The sequence below is a fragment of the Miniopterus natalensis genome, chromosome 5 (genome assembly GCF_054644295.1).
Source record: "Miniopterus natalensis isolate mMinNat1 chromosome 5, mMinNat1.hap1, whole genome shotgun sequence".
Lineage (NCBI taxonomy): Eukaryota > Metazoa > Chordata > Mammalia > Chiroptera > Miniopteridae > Miniopterus > Miniopterus natalensis.
The window spans coordinates 36,175,346-36,190,779 of record NC_142085.1 but is presented as its reverse complement, the minus strand read 5'-3'; the positions used below and the strand labels follow the sequence as shown (position 1 = coordinate 36,190,779).

General features: G+C 41.6%; 1 protein-coding gene across 1 annotated transcript in view; it reads left to right on the top strand.

The window, feature by feature from the left end:
• Positions 1–15,434, top strand: part of IMPG1 (interphotoreceptor matrix proteoglycan 1) — a 106,652-nt gene that overhangs the window by 29,583 nt on the left and 61,635 nt on the right. Inside the window, 6 exon segments of the mRNA XM_087817144.1 lie at positions 1,073–1,239; positions 1,505–1,533; positions 5,276–5,340; positions 5,907–5,986; positions 9,335–9,487; positions 15,350–15,408. Of these exon segments, the coding sequence (XP_087673270.1) occupies positions 1,073–1,239; positions 1,505–1,533; positions 5,276–5,340; positions 5,907–5,986; positions 9,335–9,487; positions 15,350–15,408 (553 nt within the window).

The window sequence follows — 15,434 nt, the reverse complement described above, 5'->3', positions numbered from 1 at the left end:
AGCCGCAGTAGCTTCTCTGCCTCTGAATAGACAGGGCTGTTTTGGTGGCGTTGCTCTACTAGCCCGTGTGCGGTTATTTATTATGCATATTACGTATCGCTACAATAAGACAGGATTCAGCACCAACTTTATCCCTGTTCTCTTACCTAGTTTCACTTAAATGCTGAGAAAACTTGTTGCATAAATAAGTAGATGGGAACAGAGGGAGTTTTGTTACCGAAACATCCTTATTTTTTAAGTTCCCGTGGCATTTTATGCTAACAATCACATCATGAGCTGTCATCATTATTTTTAATGATCTATCAGCTGTCAGCTCCATTAGGATTCCTAATGTGTTAAAAGCAAAGAAGCAGAAACCATCCTAATTGCAAAAATCCACCTTAAATTCACTTGCTTGTGTATCCTCAGGGCTACTGTGTCATCCCTTTGTGTGGGCGCCTAGGGTCACTGTGCCACAGTAAGATAGGCATGGATGGATGGGAGAAGATGGTGACCAAAGGGAAGGTGTGCCCTGAGGCAGACCAATATTAGGAGAGCATGATAGGAGTTAAGACCTAGAAATGGATTGTATTTAAACTGTGTGCCTGTTTATCCCTTGGAAAGTCTTCAGAGACAGCCAGTACCTACGCTCGGTTTGAAGACTACTCGTCTACAAGCCCCGACACTACCTGCGGTCCCCTCTCCACATCTTTCTGTCCTTCATCCTCTGTTACTCTCAGCCTTGCTCTGGCCGCACTGGCCTCCTTGCTGTCCCTTCCATGCCCACAGCATCCTCTAACCTTAGGGCCTTTCCCCTGACTGCTCAAAAGTCACCTTTATAATGAGGCTTTCTTCAACCACCCTATTTTAAATTGCAGTCTTCACACACACAACACACACACACTCATTCCCTATCTTCTTTATTTTTCTCCATAGCACATATAGGTGCTCAATAAGTAGTTGTTAAATGAATTCATTTCTATGGCCTATAAGTTAGTGTGTCGGCACAAACCATGAAAGAGCTTCCCACGTTGTAAGACTGTGCTTGGGTCGGGAGAAGGGGATCTTCTGCTCCTAACGGCCTGCATTGCAGTGTGTCAGGAAGCAGTGTGGGAAGCGTATCGGATCTTTCTGGATCGCATCCCTGACACAGGGGAATACCAGGACTGGGTCAGAATCTGCCAGCAGGAGACTTTCTGCCTCTTTGACATCGGGAAAAATTTCAGCAACTCCCAGGAGCACCTGGATCTTCTTCAGCAGGTGAGCCTGAGCACTATGTTTGGAGCACTGTCCAAACAGCTCCCAGACCTCTAGCCCCTGCCCCGTTCTGACCTAGTTTCCACAACAAATGGATTGGTGGAAGAAATGCTTGGAAATATCTGATAAGGCCAACAGGAATCTAATCTTGCAAAATAACATTGTACATGAGGGTTGAAGTGAAGTTAAAGGGAAAAGGGAATGAAAATAGACTTTAGCTCTTCAGTTGACATTATCTCTTGGTAAAATTACTTTTCTATTTCTGCAGAGAATAAAACAGAGTAACTTCCCTGAGAGGTAAGTACCCAAAATAGAGTGCTGCGTGCTCTTGACTTTTGAAAGCTAACATAATGGAGTGAGACTCAGCTATTGTACCTTTATGATGTTATGTCAGCCACTGAGGTCTGCGTAGGTTATTCTGACACGACAGACAATTTATACTTCTACTGTGCTAAACATAAATGAATATATAAAAGAGAAGTGGTTAGACCTTATAGATTGGCATACATGTTTGCACTGTTATCAGATAAAAGTCTGTGATAAGTATCTAATGCGTATTTTCACTTATAAGGTAGAGAGCAATTAAAATAGTATGATTTTTTGAATTTATGATAAATTATTGGTTATATCAGGAAAATATTTAATGAAATCAACAAGCAACTTGAATTTTGAATTCTTGCTTGGCATTCTGTAAATTACTGAAGCATGAGCTATATCCTCAATAAGAAATAAATATCAAATAAGAAAATCAAAATGTAAAAAAAAAAAAAAAAAGGAAAGGAAAAGTACATTAGATAAAGTGGTTAAAGAGAGATGTCATTGCCAAATTGTAACCTCACCAATCACATACATTTTTAACATTTAGAAGCCTAAATCTGAAGATAATACTACAAAGAGAGACACAAACTTGGCTGTACAAATTACTGACAATTCTCTATAAGGCTTTTCACATTTGCCCCTTTATTTCTATCCCCTTTGCCAACAGTCTGGCCCAGGACCTTATTGATTTACACTGTGGAAAATGTCCAATCTGATCTCCTTAATAGATATTGCTGGCTGCAACTTCTTCCCCACCTTACCTTTCATAACTGCTGCAGGATTAATATGTCTGAAATGTTCCTTTTCTTACATGGAGCCCTGTTCAACGTCATTCAGAAGATTCTCACATCTTTTTGCCCCTCTAAGCACCCCCTCCCTGCACTTCCTCGCCCACTCTGCAGAAGTCTGACAGGGACTGAGTCCTGGCATTTCATGCCCTCTGACTTCTGGGAGGGGCCGGCCAGTGGGGAGCAGAATATCAGAAGGAGGGAAGAGAATGGCCTCTGTCACCTGAGCAAATCTCTCACCTTCCCTCACCACCAACCTGCAGTCTTTGAGGGCTGCCGGCCTCCTTCAGCGGCAGCCCGTCAGCGGTTCCTGTCAGGCAGCCCTCCCCTCAGAGCCTTCGCTGTCTCTGGCTTGTGTAACTGCTCCATCCTTTCACCCCTCCTGGCCAGTGTGCTTCTAGCACCCGCTGTTACCAGCCCTGGGCTTCTGCACCCTCACGTGTGGGTGCTCTTAGACTCTTCCCACAACTTAGTAAGTAATCCCTCCACTAAACTTTGCTCAAATTTTGAGGGAGCCGGCTGCCTGCTGCCAGCACCTTCCCTGAGGCAGTTCTATCAAGGCCCTTCAGCCCCTGCCGGGCCTTTCCAGTTTTCCTTTCATTACCCATGATCCCACTGCTGCCACCATGCCCTTCCTCAGGGCACGCAGACCACACCCTCCTCATCCCAGACATACCAAGCCTCAGACCAAGCCTTTTTATCTTGGCTGGAAGAACACTCCTTCCCACTCCATCCTTCCAAATCCTACTCTCCTCCCCATGATGTCTTCACAGCCTATTTGAGTCTGCGTTAATGTCTCCCTGCTTTGAATTATGTGTTCTATTTGTCACTTGCATTGTTATTTAACATCTCCTTGCTTTACCCTGCTTCCCTGTGAGAGTGTAAACACCTCCAGGGCAGGAACAGTTTTATATTTCCCTACCAACTGCTACAGAACTGAGCAAAGTCCTCATAGATTTATAATATATGAGTCCTAAATGTGTCTATTTTGCTACACTTTTATGAATTTTCAAAGTTACTGCCAGAAGAAAGAAGGTGACTTAGGAAAATATTAGTACTAGACAGAGTATTAACTTTGTTGACAAGACCCGGAGATATTGGCTCCTCTGATTTAAATATAGGATAATACTTGCTGACCCCTACATTTTACAAAAAGAAAATGCAAAAGAAAGCAGAGGCCATTCCTAAGGAAAGAATTCAACAGAATGTACCAAGGCTTGAGAGAAAAACATTAAAAATTACAGGAAACAATTATTCGAGCCAGAAAGAGAAAGAAATAGAATCATTCCATCTACTGCTGTGCCTGCCAGCATTGCAGGGAGAAAGAAGGAACAAGACACAAGCATTTTACATTGTCCAAGGTTGCCAAGTTGTTGTTTTTTAAAAAATAAAAAAAAAGAAAAGGAAAGGAAGAAACTCTTTTACTTCAAACCTTTCCAAGAAGACAAAACAGAAAAATGTCTCACTTGACTAGCCCATCAATCTGCCAGTTTCAGATGACTTTCAAGTAAAAGCCAGTGGAAGAACCCAGCAGCCTAGCTTCCCAGACTGTAGCTCCTCGTGATGGTCCAGATTGCCAGTGTGGTGGCAGAATCACCTACACAGAGCACTGTCCACTTGTAGTTAATGCAATAGCCAGCATCTTAATAACTACTCTTCTTGGTTATTTCCTTTTTTACAACAAGGTAAAGCAAGGATATCAAAATTATAACAGGAAGAAGGACACCTTACTATATACAAAGATCTATAAAATAAAAAAAGAAATTGTTTAAATTTACAAATGCTAAAATGTTGATATAACAACAGTTTACTATTACCTCCATAAAAACTATTAAACACATAGAATAATACCAGCAAAAGCAAATGAGAATAGCTAATTCCAAATTCCACTACAAAGTCTGAATTTAATTTAGCCTGTGTGAACCAATATAGTCATCCATGTTTACAACCGATATCCATTCTGATTGGTTAGAGCCCATGCCAGGCTAATTGATATATTCTGTACATTACTCTTATTAGCACTTTGGCAGAATCGAATGTGGTAGAAATACGTCCCTTTGGCTATGGCCAATTATATGAATCTACAACAGAGCACCTAGCCATTCCCTTTGATCTTCCATCATCATGAGCCACAGAAAATTGGATCAAATATATTAGCCTACCATGACTATATTATACAAACACAGACACAAACCTTTGAGACCTAATAGTTTATAGTAACAAATCTTATAGTGAGCTTCAAAAGCTCTCACTACTACTATTCATTTCTAAATAAAGCTTGCTAGAATGGGCCAACGTTATATGCAGATAACTGTATAACCATAACCTTGGATCTGCCGTTAGAATATATTCCACATTGCCACTCCATGGCACTGTGAAGCTACCCACAATTTCCTGCTGGTTACCACTGCAAGCAATGGTTATGTTCAGAATAGAGATTTAATACACCTGCATCATCCAGAAATCTCTCCCTCTCCCATTACTGTAACCACAAGTTACTTTATTGGATAAACTTAATGACTCTCTGGATTTGCAGGTTTGAGGGTCTGAGATTTTAGCAAGAGTATTCGGTCATGGGTCAGGTCATCAATTATCTTTGATGTCAAAGGCACAGTTAAAGCACAAGGGACTATAAAACATCAGGCACCCAAGTCATCTTTGCTACTAGGGAAAAGTTCCCAGGAACACAAAAAGCCAACATGCTTATGAAAAACCCTGGAGTCAAACATAATTGTTTTGGGGGGTTGTTTAAATTTTTTCTTCAATGAAAATATATTAGAAGATTACTTCTGAAATGAAAAAATAGGTAATCCAGTTTTAGAGTATACTTTTTCTCTAAATTTTAAGTTTATTTAATATAGGTGAATTTAAATGCATCTCCCCTATTGTCGTAGAGCTCCTTTTCACTTTTTTCTTTTCTATTTTGCTAATAGAAAAGATGAAATATCCACAGAGGAGATATTAGGAGAGCCTGGTGAAATCCCTGTGTTTTCAACAGGTAAGCTTAGATCTCATTTCATCTGCTTCTGAGACTTAATGGAAAGCACGTTATTTAAAAAGCAATCCTTAATTGAAGTTGACAAACTTGATAACGTACTTTTCTCAAAACTAACTTCTATTCCTAACCTTATAAAATAATTTAAATTTATTGTATAAAACTTGGAAAATCTAGAACAGAATAAAAGGAAAAACAAATTGTGCATTATCCTACAACTTGGAGGCAATCATTACCAATATTTTCAAATTCAGGAAAAATAACTGTCTATGCATCCTTTATACAGTCATCAAAAGAAAGATTAACCAGATCTCATTAGGCAAAACCATTTATTGTAAGAAACATGAATTTTAAAAGGAAGAATGAAGAATTCATTCGGGAGCAACAGTATTAGGTATATTTTGCTTAAGAACATATTTATGTGCTCTTAAAATAAAAATGAGCTCAGAATGCATCTAACATCTTTACATCCCAGAATGACAGAAAAAGCGTGTGAGATTTTGACCTTGTTCTAATGTAAACCCTTGTAGTCTCATTTTTGTGCCTATTATTTTTTTAAATTTCCGCAGACGTTGCTGATGTCTCACTCAGGCCCTTACCTCTCACTCCTGAGGACACACTCCTCAATGACACCAAGATGCCTACAAGAGTAAGAACTTCTGAGAATCAATCCAGTTCCTGGCATAGCTTTTTTGTTTTATTGGTAAAGTAGAACAAGAGAATAGATGGACTGCCCGTTCAATATTATTAGTGCTGCATTTTTATCACTCTAATGAAGAGTCAGTGACTCGGGTCTATTCAGTACTCTCACTTCTTCCTAGGGGCTGAGAGGTAAAACAGATTGAAAACTAGGGATAAGGTGGGAGGAAGTGCAAGGCACAACTCCAGGAAGGTCGGGGCTCTTTTCCCTGGTACCTAACAGAGCATTATATACACAGGTGCTCACCAAGCTTTAGAATGAATGAATGAATGAATGAATGAATGAATGAATGAATGAATGAATGAGTGAATGCATCTATCAACCAGTCAGGTTCTTTCTCCACTGAAGTGTAACCTCATGCTGACAACAAGGCTAGAAGTTTTGTTCTCAGTCGTGTCCAGCATGACTAGGTCAGATAAATATCAAAATGATAGAAATCATGCATGTCATATGGGGAAAAATAAAAGTGTTTGCAGGTAAAGAGGAGCACTGGCAGCCTCTCTGAGTGCAAAGGCATGCAGGATGAGAGAACTGTTACAGAATTTACTGTGGGTTATCAAAAAAAGAGGGACCTCTTTAACCCTCCAAAAAGCTTTGAGCCCGATGCTCGGGGCCGAAGCAGGAAAGAGCTTCCCTACCTGAGGGTGGTGGAGTTGCGGCAGCGCGAGGTGGGTGGGTAGCAGGTCCTCTCTTCCTTCCCTGACGCTGCAACCAGATCTACCCTTCCCTGTGGCTTGCGAGCCTTCTCTAGCCCTTCCTCCTTCCAGATGGCGAGGACAGGAAGTTCAGTCTCACCAGCTCCACCTGAAAACTCAGGGTGGAGAACCCTGCCGGCCACTCTCTCCCTGGCCTTTAGGCCAGATGGCCGCAGATTTGGTGGGACTATGGTTAGGAACAAAGAATGAAAAGATTTTATTTTTCTCAAAAATACTGTTCCATCAACAGTGAAAAGTGCTATTGAAAAAATTATTGAGATTAAACACATTCACTATAAAATTTCTAAGACAACTGCCATTTGTCTTCTTTTTTCTCACATTACCTGTATCCCATCTTCTTCAAAATTTAATATAAGTCCCTCATTCTGCAGTAAATATCTCCTGACTATTTTATTTCATACTCACCACATCCTCCTCTTAACATCCTTTTTACCAACTGCATCTATTGCTTATTCTTTCATTCAGCAAACATTTAACTAAAATTCACTACAAGATCTTAGATGAACAAGACACAGTCCCTACCTTTAAGAAATTTACAATGCAAATCAGTACAACAAAAATAGTCTAAGTTCCATGATTGAAGATGGCAGATGTATGGACTGGGACAAATGATAGGCAGGTTCAGGTTGCAAAGAACATAACCCTGAGTCATGTATATTTACTGAGAGTTTTGCACGTAAATGGCCTCATGTTTATTTATTTGGGAGAGTCCAAGAAGTGTGAGAATCATGCAGGATTCAAGATTATATGTGGGTGACAAGATTAGCATATAAAAAGAAGACTCTAGGTGAATATATCATAGGTACCAAATGAGTAATTTAGATGTTATTCACTGTTACAGGAGGACAGAGGAGAGGCAAAGCTTTCTACCCTAGATTGTCAGAGGAGATATTTTTTTTAATGGACCATGAGATATAGGTAAAAAGTAAAAAAGGATGTGTATATGAAGTAAAAAGGGTGTGTGTGTGTGTGTGTGTGTGTGTGTGTGTGTGTGTGTGTGTGTGTGTGTTGCTGGAGGGGTGTGGGGAACAGGGAGGAGGGTCTTCAGTCAGGAGACTAGCACAGCAATGTGGTGCCTCAGCAACAGCAAATAGAGCTGTGTGCTGGTCACGGCAGGGAGAAGTGAGACAGGCCAAAGCTGTTCAAGCAGACTGGCATCAAACAGTGGAGAGTCTTGAATGTCAAGAGAAAGAGTTTGGGTTTTATCCCACAGGTAGTTAGGGAGTCACTGAGGGTGCCGGGTGAGAGGCATAAAAAATTAATCCAGTGGTTGAGGGTAAGTTATTCTCACTAACTCATCTAAAGAATTTATTTAAATGTCTCTTGCGAACTTTAAATCTGCCTAATGAAATGGTAAGCTTCTAGAGGATAATACCATATGCCATAATTTCTTTCAGTGTCCCTAGATCCTAGCACTGTGCTATGCCCACACAGATGCTCACTGTGTATCACTTGAAGTAAGTGAATGAATGAATGAATGAATGAATGAATGAATGAATGAATGAATGAATGAATGGGTGGGTGGATGGATGGATGAATGGATGGACAGATGAAAACCTTCCATTAAACAAACATCAGTAGCCTGGTAAGTGTAAATCCACATCCTCCGTGTGTCCTATTAAAGTAAGAGGCTGTTCTACTGTTCACTGCCCAAGGAAGAGGGTGTTTGTGATAAGAAATGAAGAGAAATTACATCGACCACCACCCCAGATGAGTTTTGCCTCTCATGGCATTTTCCATTGGTCGTTCTCACCTCTCATCTTCCACAACTCTAATATCACTATAAGAGACAATATATTACCAGAGACAATTAACTTTCCACAGACATATTGTTTATTCTTTTGAAAAAGCTGTGCCAACCTCAGGATCATGTGAGTACTCAAGGTTGAAAAATCAGTCCAACCCCAAGTCTGAAACACAGCTCCAGTTTTACTCTGTGCCCTGGGAACCAAAGGACAAAAAAGACAATCCCTGGCCCTTTGTGATCAAAGGCCAAATCCACATCCTCAGATCAGCACTGCTATTCTCAGCCACGTTTCCAAAAGTGGCCCAAGTATGCCCTTTCCTCTAAGAGAAATTTCACACCATCTCTTGACTTGACAGTGCTTTCTAACTAGTTTCAATATGAAATTTAAGCACAAATAGTCTTATTAAGCCATCTAGGCTCTTTCCTAAAAAGGAGTATATTAAATAATAGCTCAGCATCCATAGGTTATTTTGTCCAATTCAATCCTCATCAAAGAGTATTTATAAAGTTACATAAGTATGTGGCACAATCTTAGTAATGTTCCAGCAATAGATGTAAATTATGCGTGTGTGTGCGTGTGTGTGTGTATAAATGCTTTCAGGAAGAGCACAGTCATTAAGTGACAGTGTTCTCAGAGATTCTAAGTAGTTAATTCATTGGAGCTTTGGTGCTTTGCCTCTCAGTGAAATTCATAGGCCACTTCTAGTTAACAGGACTTTTATTCGGAAAACACTAGAGCCTTCATAATCCAATTCTTGAGATAAAATCAATATATACCATATAATATTGCCTTTTGCTTGTGGTTTATATTAATAGAAGACCTTTTTAACTTAGGAAAGAGAAATAGAATTCTCTGAGGCATCTGAGGGCCCACTGGAGCAGAAGGTGGAGCTGAGCATCTCTCTGGCAAACGAGCAGTTCAGGGAAGAGCTTGCTGACGCCCAGTCCCCATATTACCAGAAGCTAGCAGCAAAGTATCAACTTCAGGTGAGTGAACACACCCCATACAACCATAGCCCACATCTAGACTCAGAATCTTGGAGCCAATTGGAAATACTAAACCCTTTTATCTAATAGTTCCAACTTCTTGTGACCAGGCATTCATTTTTAACCATTAAAAAAAAAAAAATCAAAAACTGCAATGGGTCCCAAAATGTTAGGAAAAGTGGAACTCCAGGAAAGTTTTCCATTCCAGCTTTTCCATCTTAAAAGTCATTTACATTTAGATTTTCTTCATATAGTAATAAGTTTTAAATCTCATTTAGCCGAAAGCCACTAAGTAGATATTCTATACGTCTAAAATGCCCATATGGGCACAAGCTAGGGAATATGCTGGGGTGAAATATGAATTTCTAATCCATAGTACTTTGTCTTACATAATACTTCCAGTTTTGCAATCTGATGCAGTTTAAACCCATGACATTTTTCATGGATGATACATGGAAGGCAGCTATGTTGTTCATATTATCCAGCACCAAACTAAGGAGCTGTCCCCAGATGTCTCTTCCATCTCAGACCATTATCCTATCTTCCTGTCCCTGACTGAATTAAAAGGCTCTTCATTCCCTGCAGAATAAATCCAAACTATATGCCAAGTGTGTCATCTATATGCCATGATAAGACCCTGCCTTTCTTCCAGCTTCATCGTAACACCACTTCCTTACCATTCCCCTCCTTTGCACTCCACTTTCCAACAAGACAAACTGCTTGCAAGTCTTTTCTCATGGTTCGTCTTTATAGGTCATGCCTCCTCCAAAGGTCTTCAAAAATTCTTTCTACCCATTCTGGATTCAGTGCCTCGCCTCTGGGCTAACGCCTGGTGTCCACAGTTGTCATAACACTATTATTCTGTCTCGAGATTGTTTACATGTCTATAGCCTTTGCTGTCGCCATTTCTCCCTCCTTGCCCACCCACCACCCTCACTACCACCAGGCTATGAGCTTCCTCTTGAGGGCATCTTGAGGGCAGGAACTGTTTCTTTCATCTCTGTAGCCTCACCTCCTAATTCAGAGCTTGGGATGCAGTTGCTACTCAGTACTCGTTTGTAGAACTGCAACTGAAAATAGAAGCACCCCTGAGGTTGCATAGCTCGGAACTGCATTTACGGACAGCCCAAGCATCTTACTCAGCAAGGCCAGGGAACAAACAGCTCCTACCTCTCATACCTGGAGAGTTCAGTGCTTACCTCCTCTGAACTGGAGAAGAGGTAAGAGAAAACCATTTTAACATCCAACCTCTCTCTGCATCAGCATAGTCAGTAAAATGTAGACAATCATTTCCACAGACTTCAAAGAGAAGGCATCAGCATGGGGTATTTATGAACCAGAAAAGTACTTAGACATGGGTTATTAGATAGAATGCATTTTTTAAATAGTCTGTTATATTTTCTCTTTGTTCTTTCAAATATTCTCTTCAGCAAGTCCTTAGCACAGGGTATCGTCAAAATTGGATAATTGGCCATAGACTATCTTCACTCACCTGTTGTTAATATTCTAAGCTCCTAAAACTACCTGATGTAGAATAACACAATTAAATTATAATTTTTAAAAAAATCTTAGTTGTAGTCTTGTTTCTGCCAAGAAATCACCATAATAATTTGGGGATCACTTCTCTGACCTTAGATTCCTCATTTATAAATTAAAAATACCTCAAAGTCCCCTTCCAAGTCTAAAACACTATGTAGAGGAATAATACCACTGTACTGTTCTTAATGTTTTATATGTATTGGCTCATTTCATTTTCACATAGTCCTATAAGTTAAGTAATATTACTTCTATTTTTTACAAATGAAGGCACTGAGGTATGAGGAGATCAACTAATATGCCCAACAAAGTCACACATATTGACTGGCAGAGCCAAGATTCAAACCCGGGAAGCCTGGCACCAGAACTCCTGCTCTTAGCCACTATGCCAAAATTCCTATTTTTCCCAAATACACATATTTATGGGGAAAGGATTTTGTATCATTATCAAATAAACATGTTCTGGCCTCTGAAATATTTATTAGTCAAAGAAGAGTATGTCTGGCTTGGTCTTGTTGCAGAGACCTATCACATCAGGCCTGCTGGTTCCATTGCATGGTGTCTGGCTTCTCTAAGATGGACCCCCTCTGCCTAGAGCATCTGTTCCCCTCCTAGGCTCTTGAGTAGTCAGTCCAGACACCTCGAAGCCAACCAGCTCCACCACAGCCCTACGCTTGCACAGTCATTTGGACCTAATTGGGAATTAATGGCCAGTGCTTTGCAGTAATTTAATTTCCACAATAAACTTAATGAGCAATTTCATACAGATGTCAAAAGGAATGCTTAGTTGTTGTCTGAATGCTTTCTCTGTGCAAACATTCAGGACAACTCAACATAGCTGCCTTTTTATGGCCCCTTTAACGTACATTCCAGCAGAATCAGGGAGGCCCCTGTGCATTTAGTGTTATTAATAAGGTTAACTGGACACTTAATTAGCAATTTAGTGGTTAGTGCTCCATGATTGGAAGGTTCCCAGAAGATTATTTAGCAGAATTAACTGAAGGCCTTTGTCATCTCCTCCCTAGACGCCCTCTGCACCCTCCTAAGCAAAGCTGATTCTTAATCCATCACAGACAGGTTCATAAAGAGGACATAGGCACAAGCAATAAATCCCCTCCACTGGAGCCACTACCTGGAGCACCCCTGGACGGGAGGACAGCTCTCCCCAGCGACGCACCCCAGTGCCTGTGCTAATAGCTGCGGGCCTCTGTGGGAGCAGTCCTGTACTTGATTGATCGTTTTCACATATATAACAGCATCTCTGGTATCCTGGACAAGAAAGAGAGGCGAGCCAGGGTCTGGATCTTCTGCTCCAGAAACTGTAGCTCATTATTAAATGTTCAGTTTTAGGTGCTGTAACCGGAATGGCATGACAAATGCCTTGTGGCCCCAAAGCTATTTGTCACAGGAGACTACAGCTGACCTGAAACAGGGACACAGCTCTTTCTCACCTGCCCCATAATGAAGACCCCAGCTCTGCAGAACCTAATCGCCTAGCTAGCTCATGGTGGGATAGGAGGGGAGGCACAGAAACTTATTCCCCAGGACCCCTGCTGCTGACCCCTATGGGGACCCTCATCCTGTCCTCCCCCACACTGAGTCTTTCTAAAACAACTGACTAAAGGTTTGCTCTGTCCCTGTCAAGCTCCATGCTGTGTGGCCACTGAGAAAATGAAAGAAAATGGGGTTAGTAATCCAGTAGGAGAGAGAGAGAATAGTAAATAAAACAATATCACTACCTCTCTGCTCACTGGGTGTCAAGTGCTTATTAGCTTATTATCAGCAACCTTATGATATAGGTGTCATTACCTCATTTTGGTTAAGGAGACCAAGATGCAGAGAAATTAAGTAATAAACTCAAGGTCATACAACTAGAAAGTAGCAAAACCAATATTTAAACTCAAGCTTATATATCTATCTCATTACCACCCAAAAGCTGAGTTATCTTTTTCACTGTGGTTACTATACACTCAGGGAACAAAAACAATTTTAAAATTGGTGCAAGAAAATATAATTTAGAAGATAAATCAGTCTGCTGAGAAGAAAAAAAAAAATCCATGATACACTCTCAAACTGTAAGAGATTTGGGGATTATCTGTGCATCGCTGCTCTGTCCTTGGCATAGGTAATGTGGAGTTGGCAGTGACTTTAGATACAGTGACAATGCCGGGGCATGTTGATGAGCTTACAGAAAAGATGCACTCAGCGTGATTAAACAAAATGTGCTGAGCTCCTACTATGTGGATAACAATCTGCTAGGTACTAGGAAGGAGGAAGATAAAGATAAATAAATAAAATGTGATCCCTGAGCCCAAGGAGCACAATCTCTGTGAGGGAGACAACAAGCACCTCACAGACTGTTTTATGGAACATACGGTGATAAGTTGTAGGGTGGTAGGGAGAAGAAATCATTGAACCTGACTTTGGGGCCCCACAAATACTTTTCAGTAGAGCAGATGTTTGAATCGGCTTTAAAAAATGGGCAGGGGGATGGAGTTTGGATAGTCAATGAGCAGAGGTAGAAGTTGCATCTTGGACTAAAAAGAAAAAATATATAGACGTCTGGAAGAAGTACATGCATTGCTGCTCTAGTCCTTGGCATGCTGTGTTCGGGGAGAGGCAGTGGTTGCTTTCAGGTGACTAGAGGATACAGTGTTAGCCAAGGGAAGTGCAAATGGCAAGGTCCTTGGAGAGTGGAGGGGGTAGACTGTGGAGGGCCTTAAATGCCACTCTACAGTACTGGACCTTAATGGGCAGTGCAGCCCATCAAGGGGCTTTCGGTGAAGAGCAGCCGATAAGGAATGATTAACTCCGAAAAATATTGTAGTCAAGGGGACATCTCCCCACTCTCCCCCCCCCCCAACTCATCCAATAAAACAGCTCTCTTCCTTTCCCTCCACAAACCCAGAAAACCATTTCAGCGCTACAGGAAGGGAGATGGGGAGGGTATGCTGGCCACGGGAACAGGAAGAATGTGACGGAAACAAAGGCATGCAGGACTCAAACGAGCCGGCGTGGCCACTGGGCGTGAGGGGCACAGAGGGAAGGCGTCTGGGACGCTGTGCTCTCGGGCCCAAGGGGAAGGGTGTTTATAACCCTGGCTGAGAGAGAGCCCAGGAGGAACGGCAGATTCGGGGGAGGAGAGTGACTCTGGTTTGGGTGTATGTGATCAGTGGCAAATGTTGGGCTACCCGTGTGGAGAACTCAAGGCTGACTCAGGTGATCAGGGAAGCCAGGGGAGAAAACGAGATCCTCCAGGAGAGGCAGAGGGAAGTGGGTGCAGGGAGGGAGGACAGGGCCCTGCTCACCTCTTCAGCCTCCCTCACTTTCACCTGCTTCCCTTGCCGTGCTCCCTGCTAAGTGCTCTCTTCCTCTTGGTTTCGCTTCCCTCCCAGGCCTCACGCAGGTAAGGTGGATGGCAGGTGGACGGCAGCCCCGTCCGCCGGCTGGGCCGTGTGTCCTGAGCCTAGCCCAGAGCCTGTAGCCGAGCTTGCTGAGTAAATGGGAGAGTGGGGGGTGGGGGGGTGCAGAGGCTGACACAAGCTGGCAGAGCCTTCCCGCTGAGGTGCAGAGTGAGGGCAGGCGGGAGTAGGATAAAGACAGCGAGTGGTCAGAGATGGAAGGAGAGGAGAAAAGGCAGGGAAACCCTGGGGAAAGAAATGAAAATGCTTCGGGTTTGCAGGGCGCCCGGAGACAATGGCCTGGAAAGAACCCTCCCTCCTGGGGACCCAGGGGCCGAAGCAGACTGCAGTGGGTTGGGAAGCAATTGAGCATAACAATTGTGAAATACTCTGATACCATGCCTCATTAACAAGGGCAAATTTAGTAAGAAAATTTATTGTAAAGTTCACATAAATCTAAGAGCCCATGTAACCTATTACATTAGAATCTGCTTTGAACATATTTTATTTAGATACAGCAGCCATTTGGAATTTAATAATTCCTTTAATGCTATAGATATTTCCAAATCATATAATTCAATTCAGAAAATATTATAGCTACTCTGAGTTTATAAATAGAAATACTGTAGCCAAAAAAAATTCTCCCAAATACCACCTTAAAGTTATTTCATATTTTATGTAAAGTAACTATTAAAGCAAATCAGAACTACCCAATTACAGCTGTACAGCTTTAAAATAAATAGCAAAATACTTCCCTCTGTGTTTCAGAAATAACTAAAAATAAATCTGGCCTCAGTCGTTGCATCAATTTTCCATTTTTATTTTTTCTCCTAACTCATCAAAAGTATTTAGGCTCTTTCCATTAGATAAGACCCTGCCCAGTACACCCAAAGAGTATCTCATAATTTTTTTTCTCTCTCTGCAGTTGCAAAATGTATTTAAGAAACTTCCAGGATTCAAAGAAATTCATGTGTTAGGATTTAGGTAAGTAAGAGAATCAGAGTCTTCTC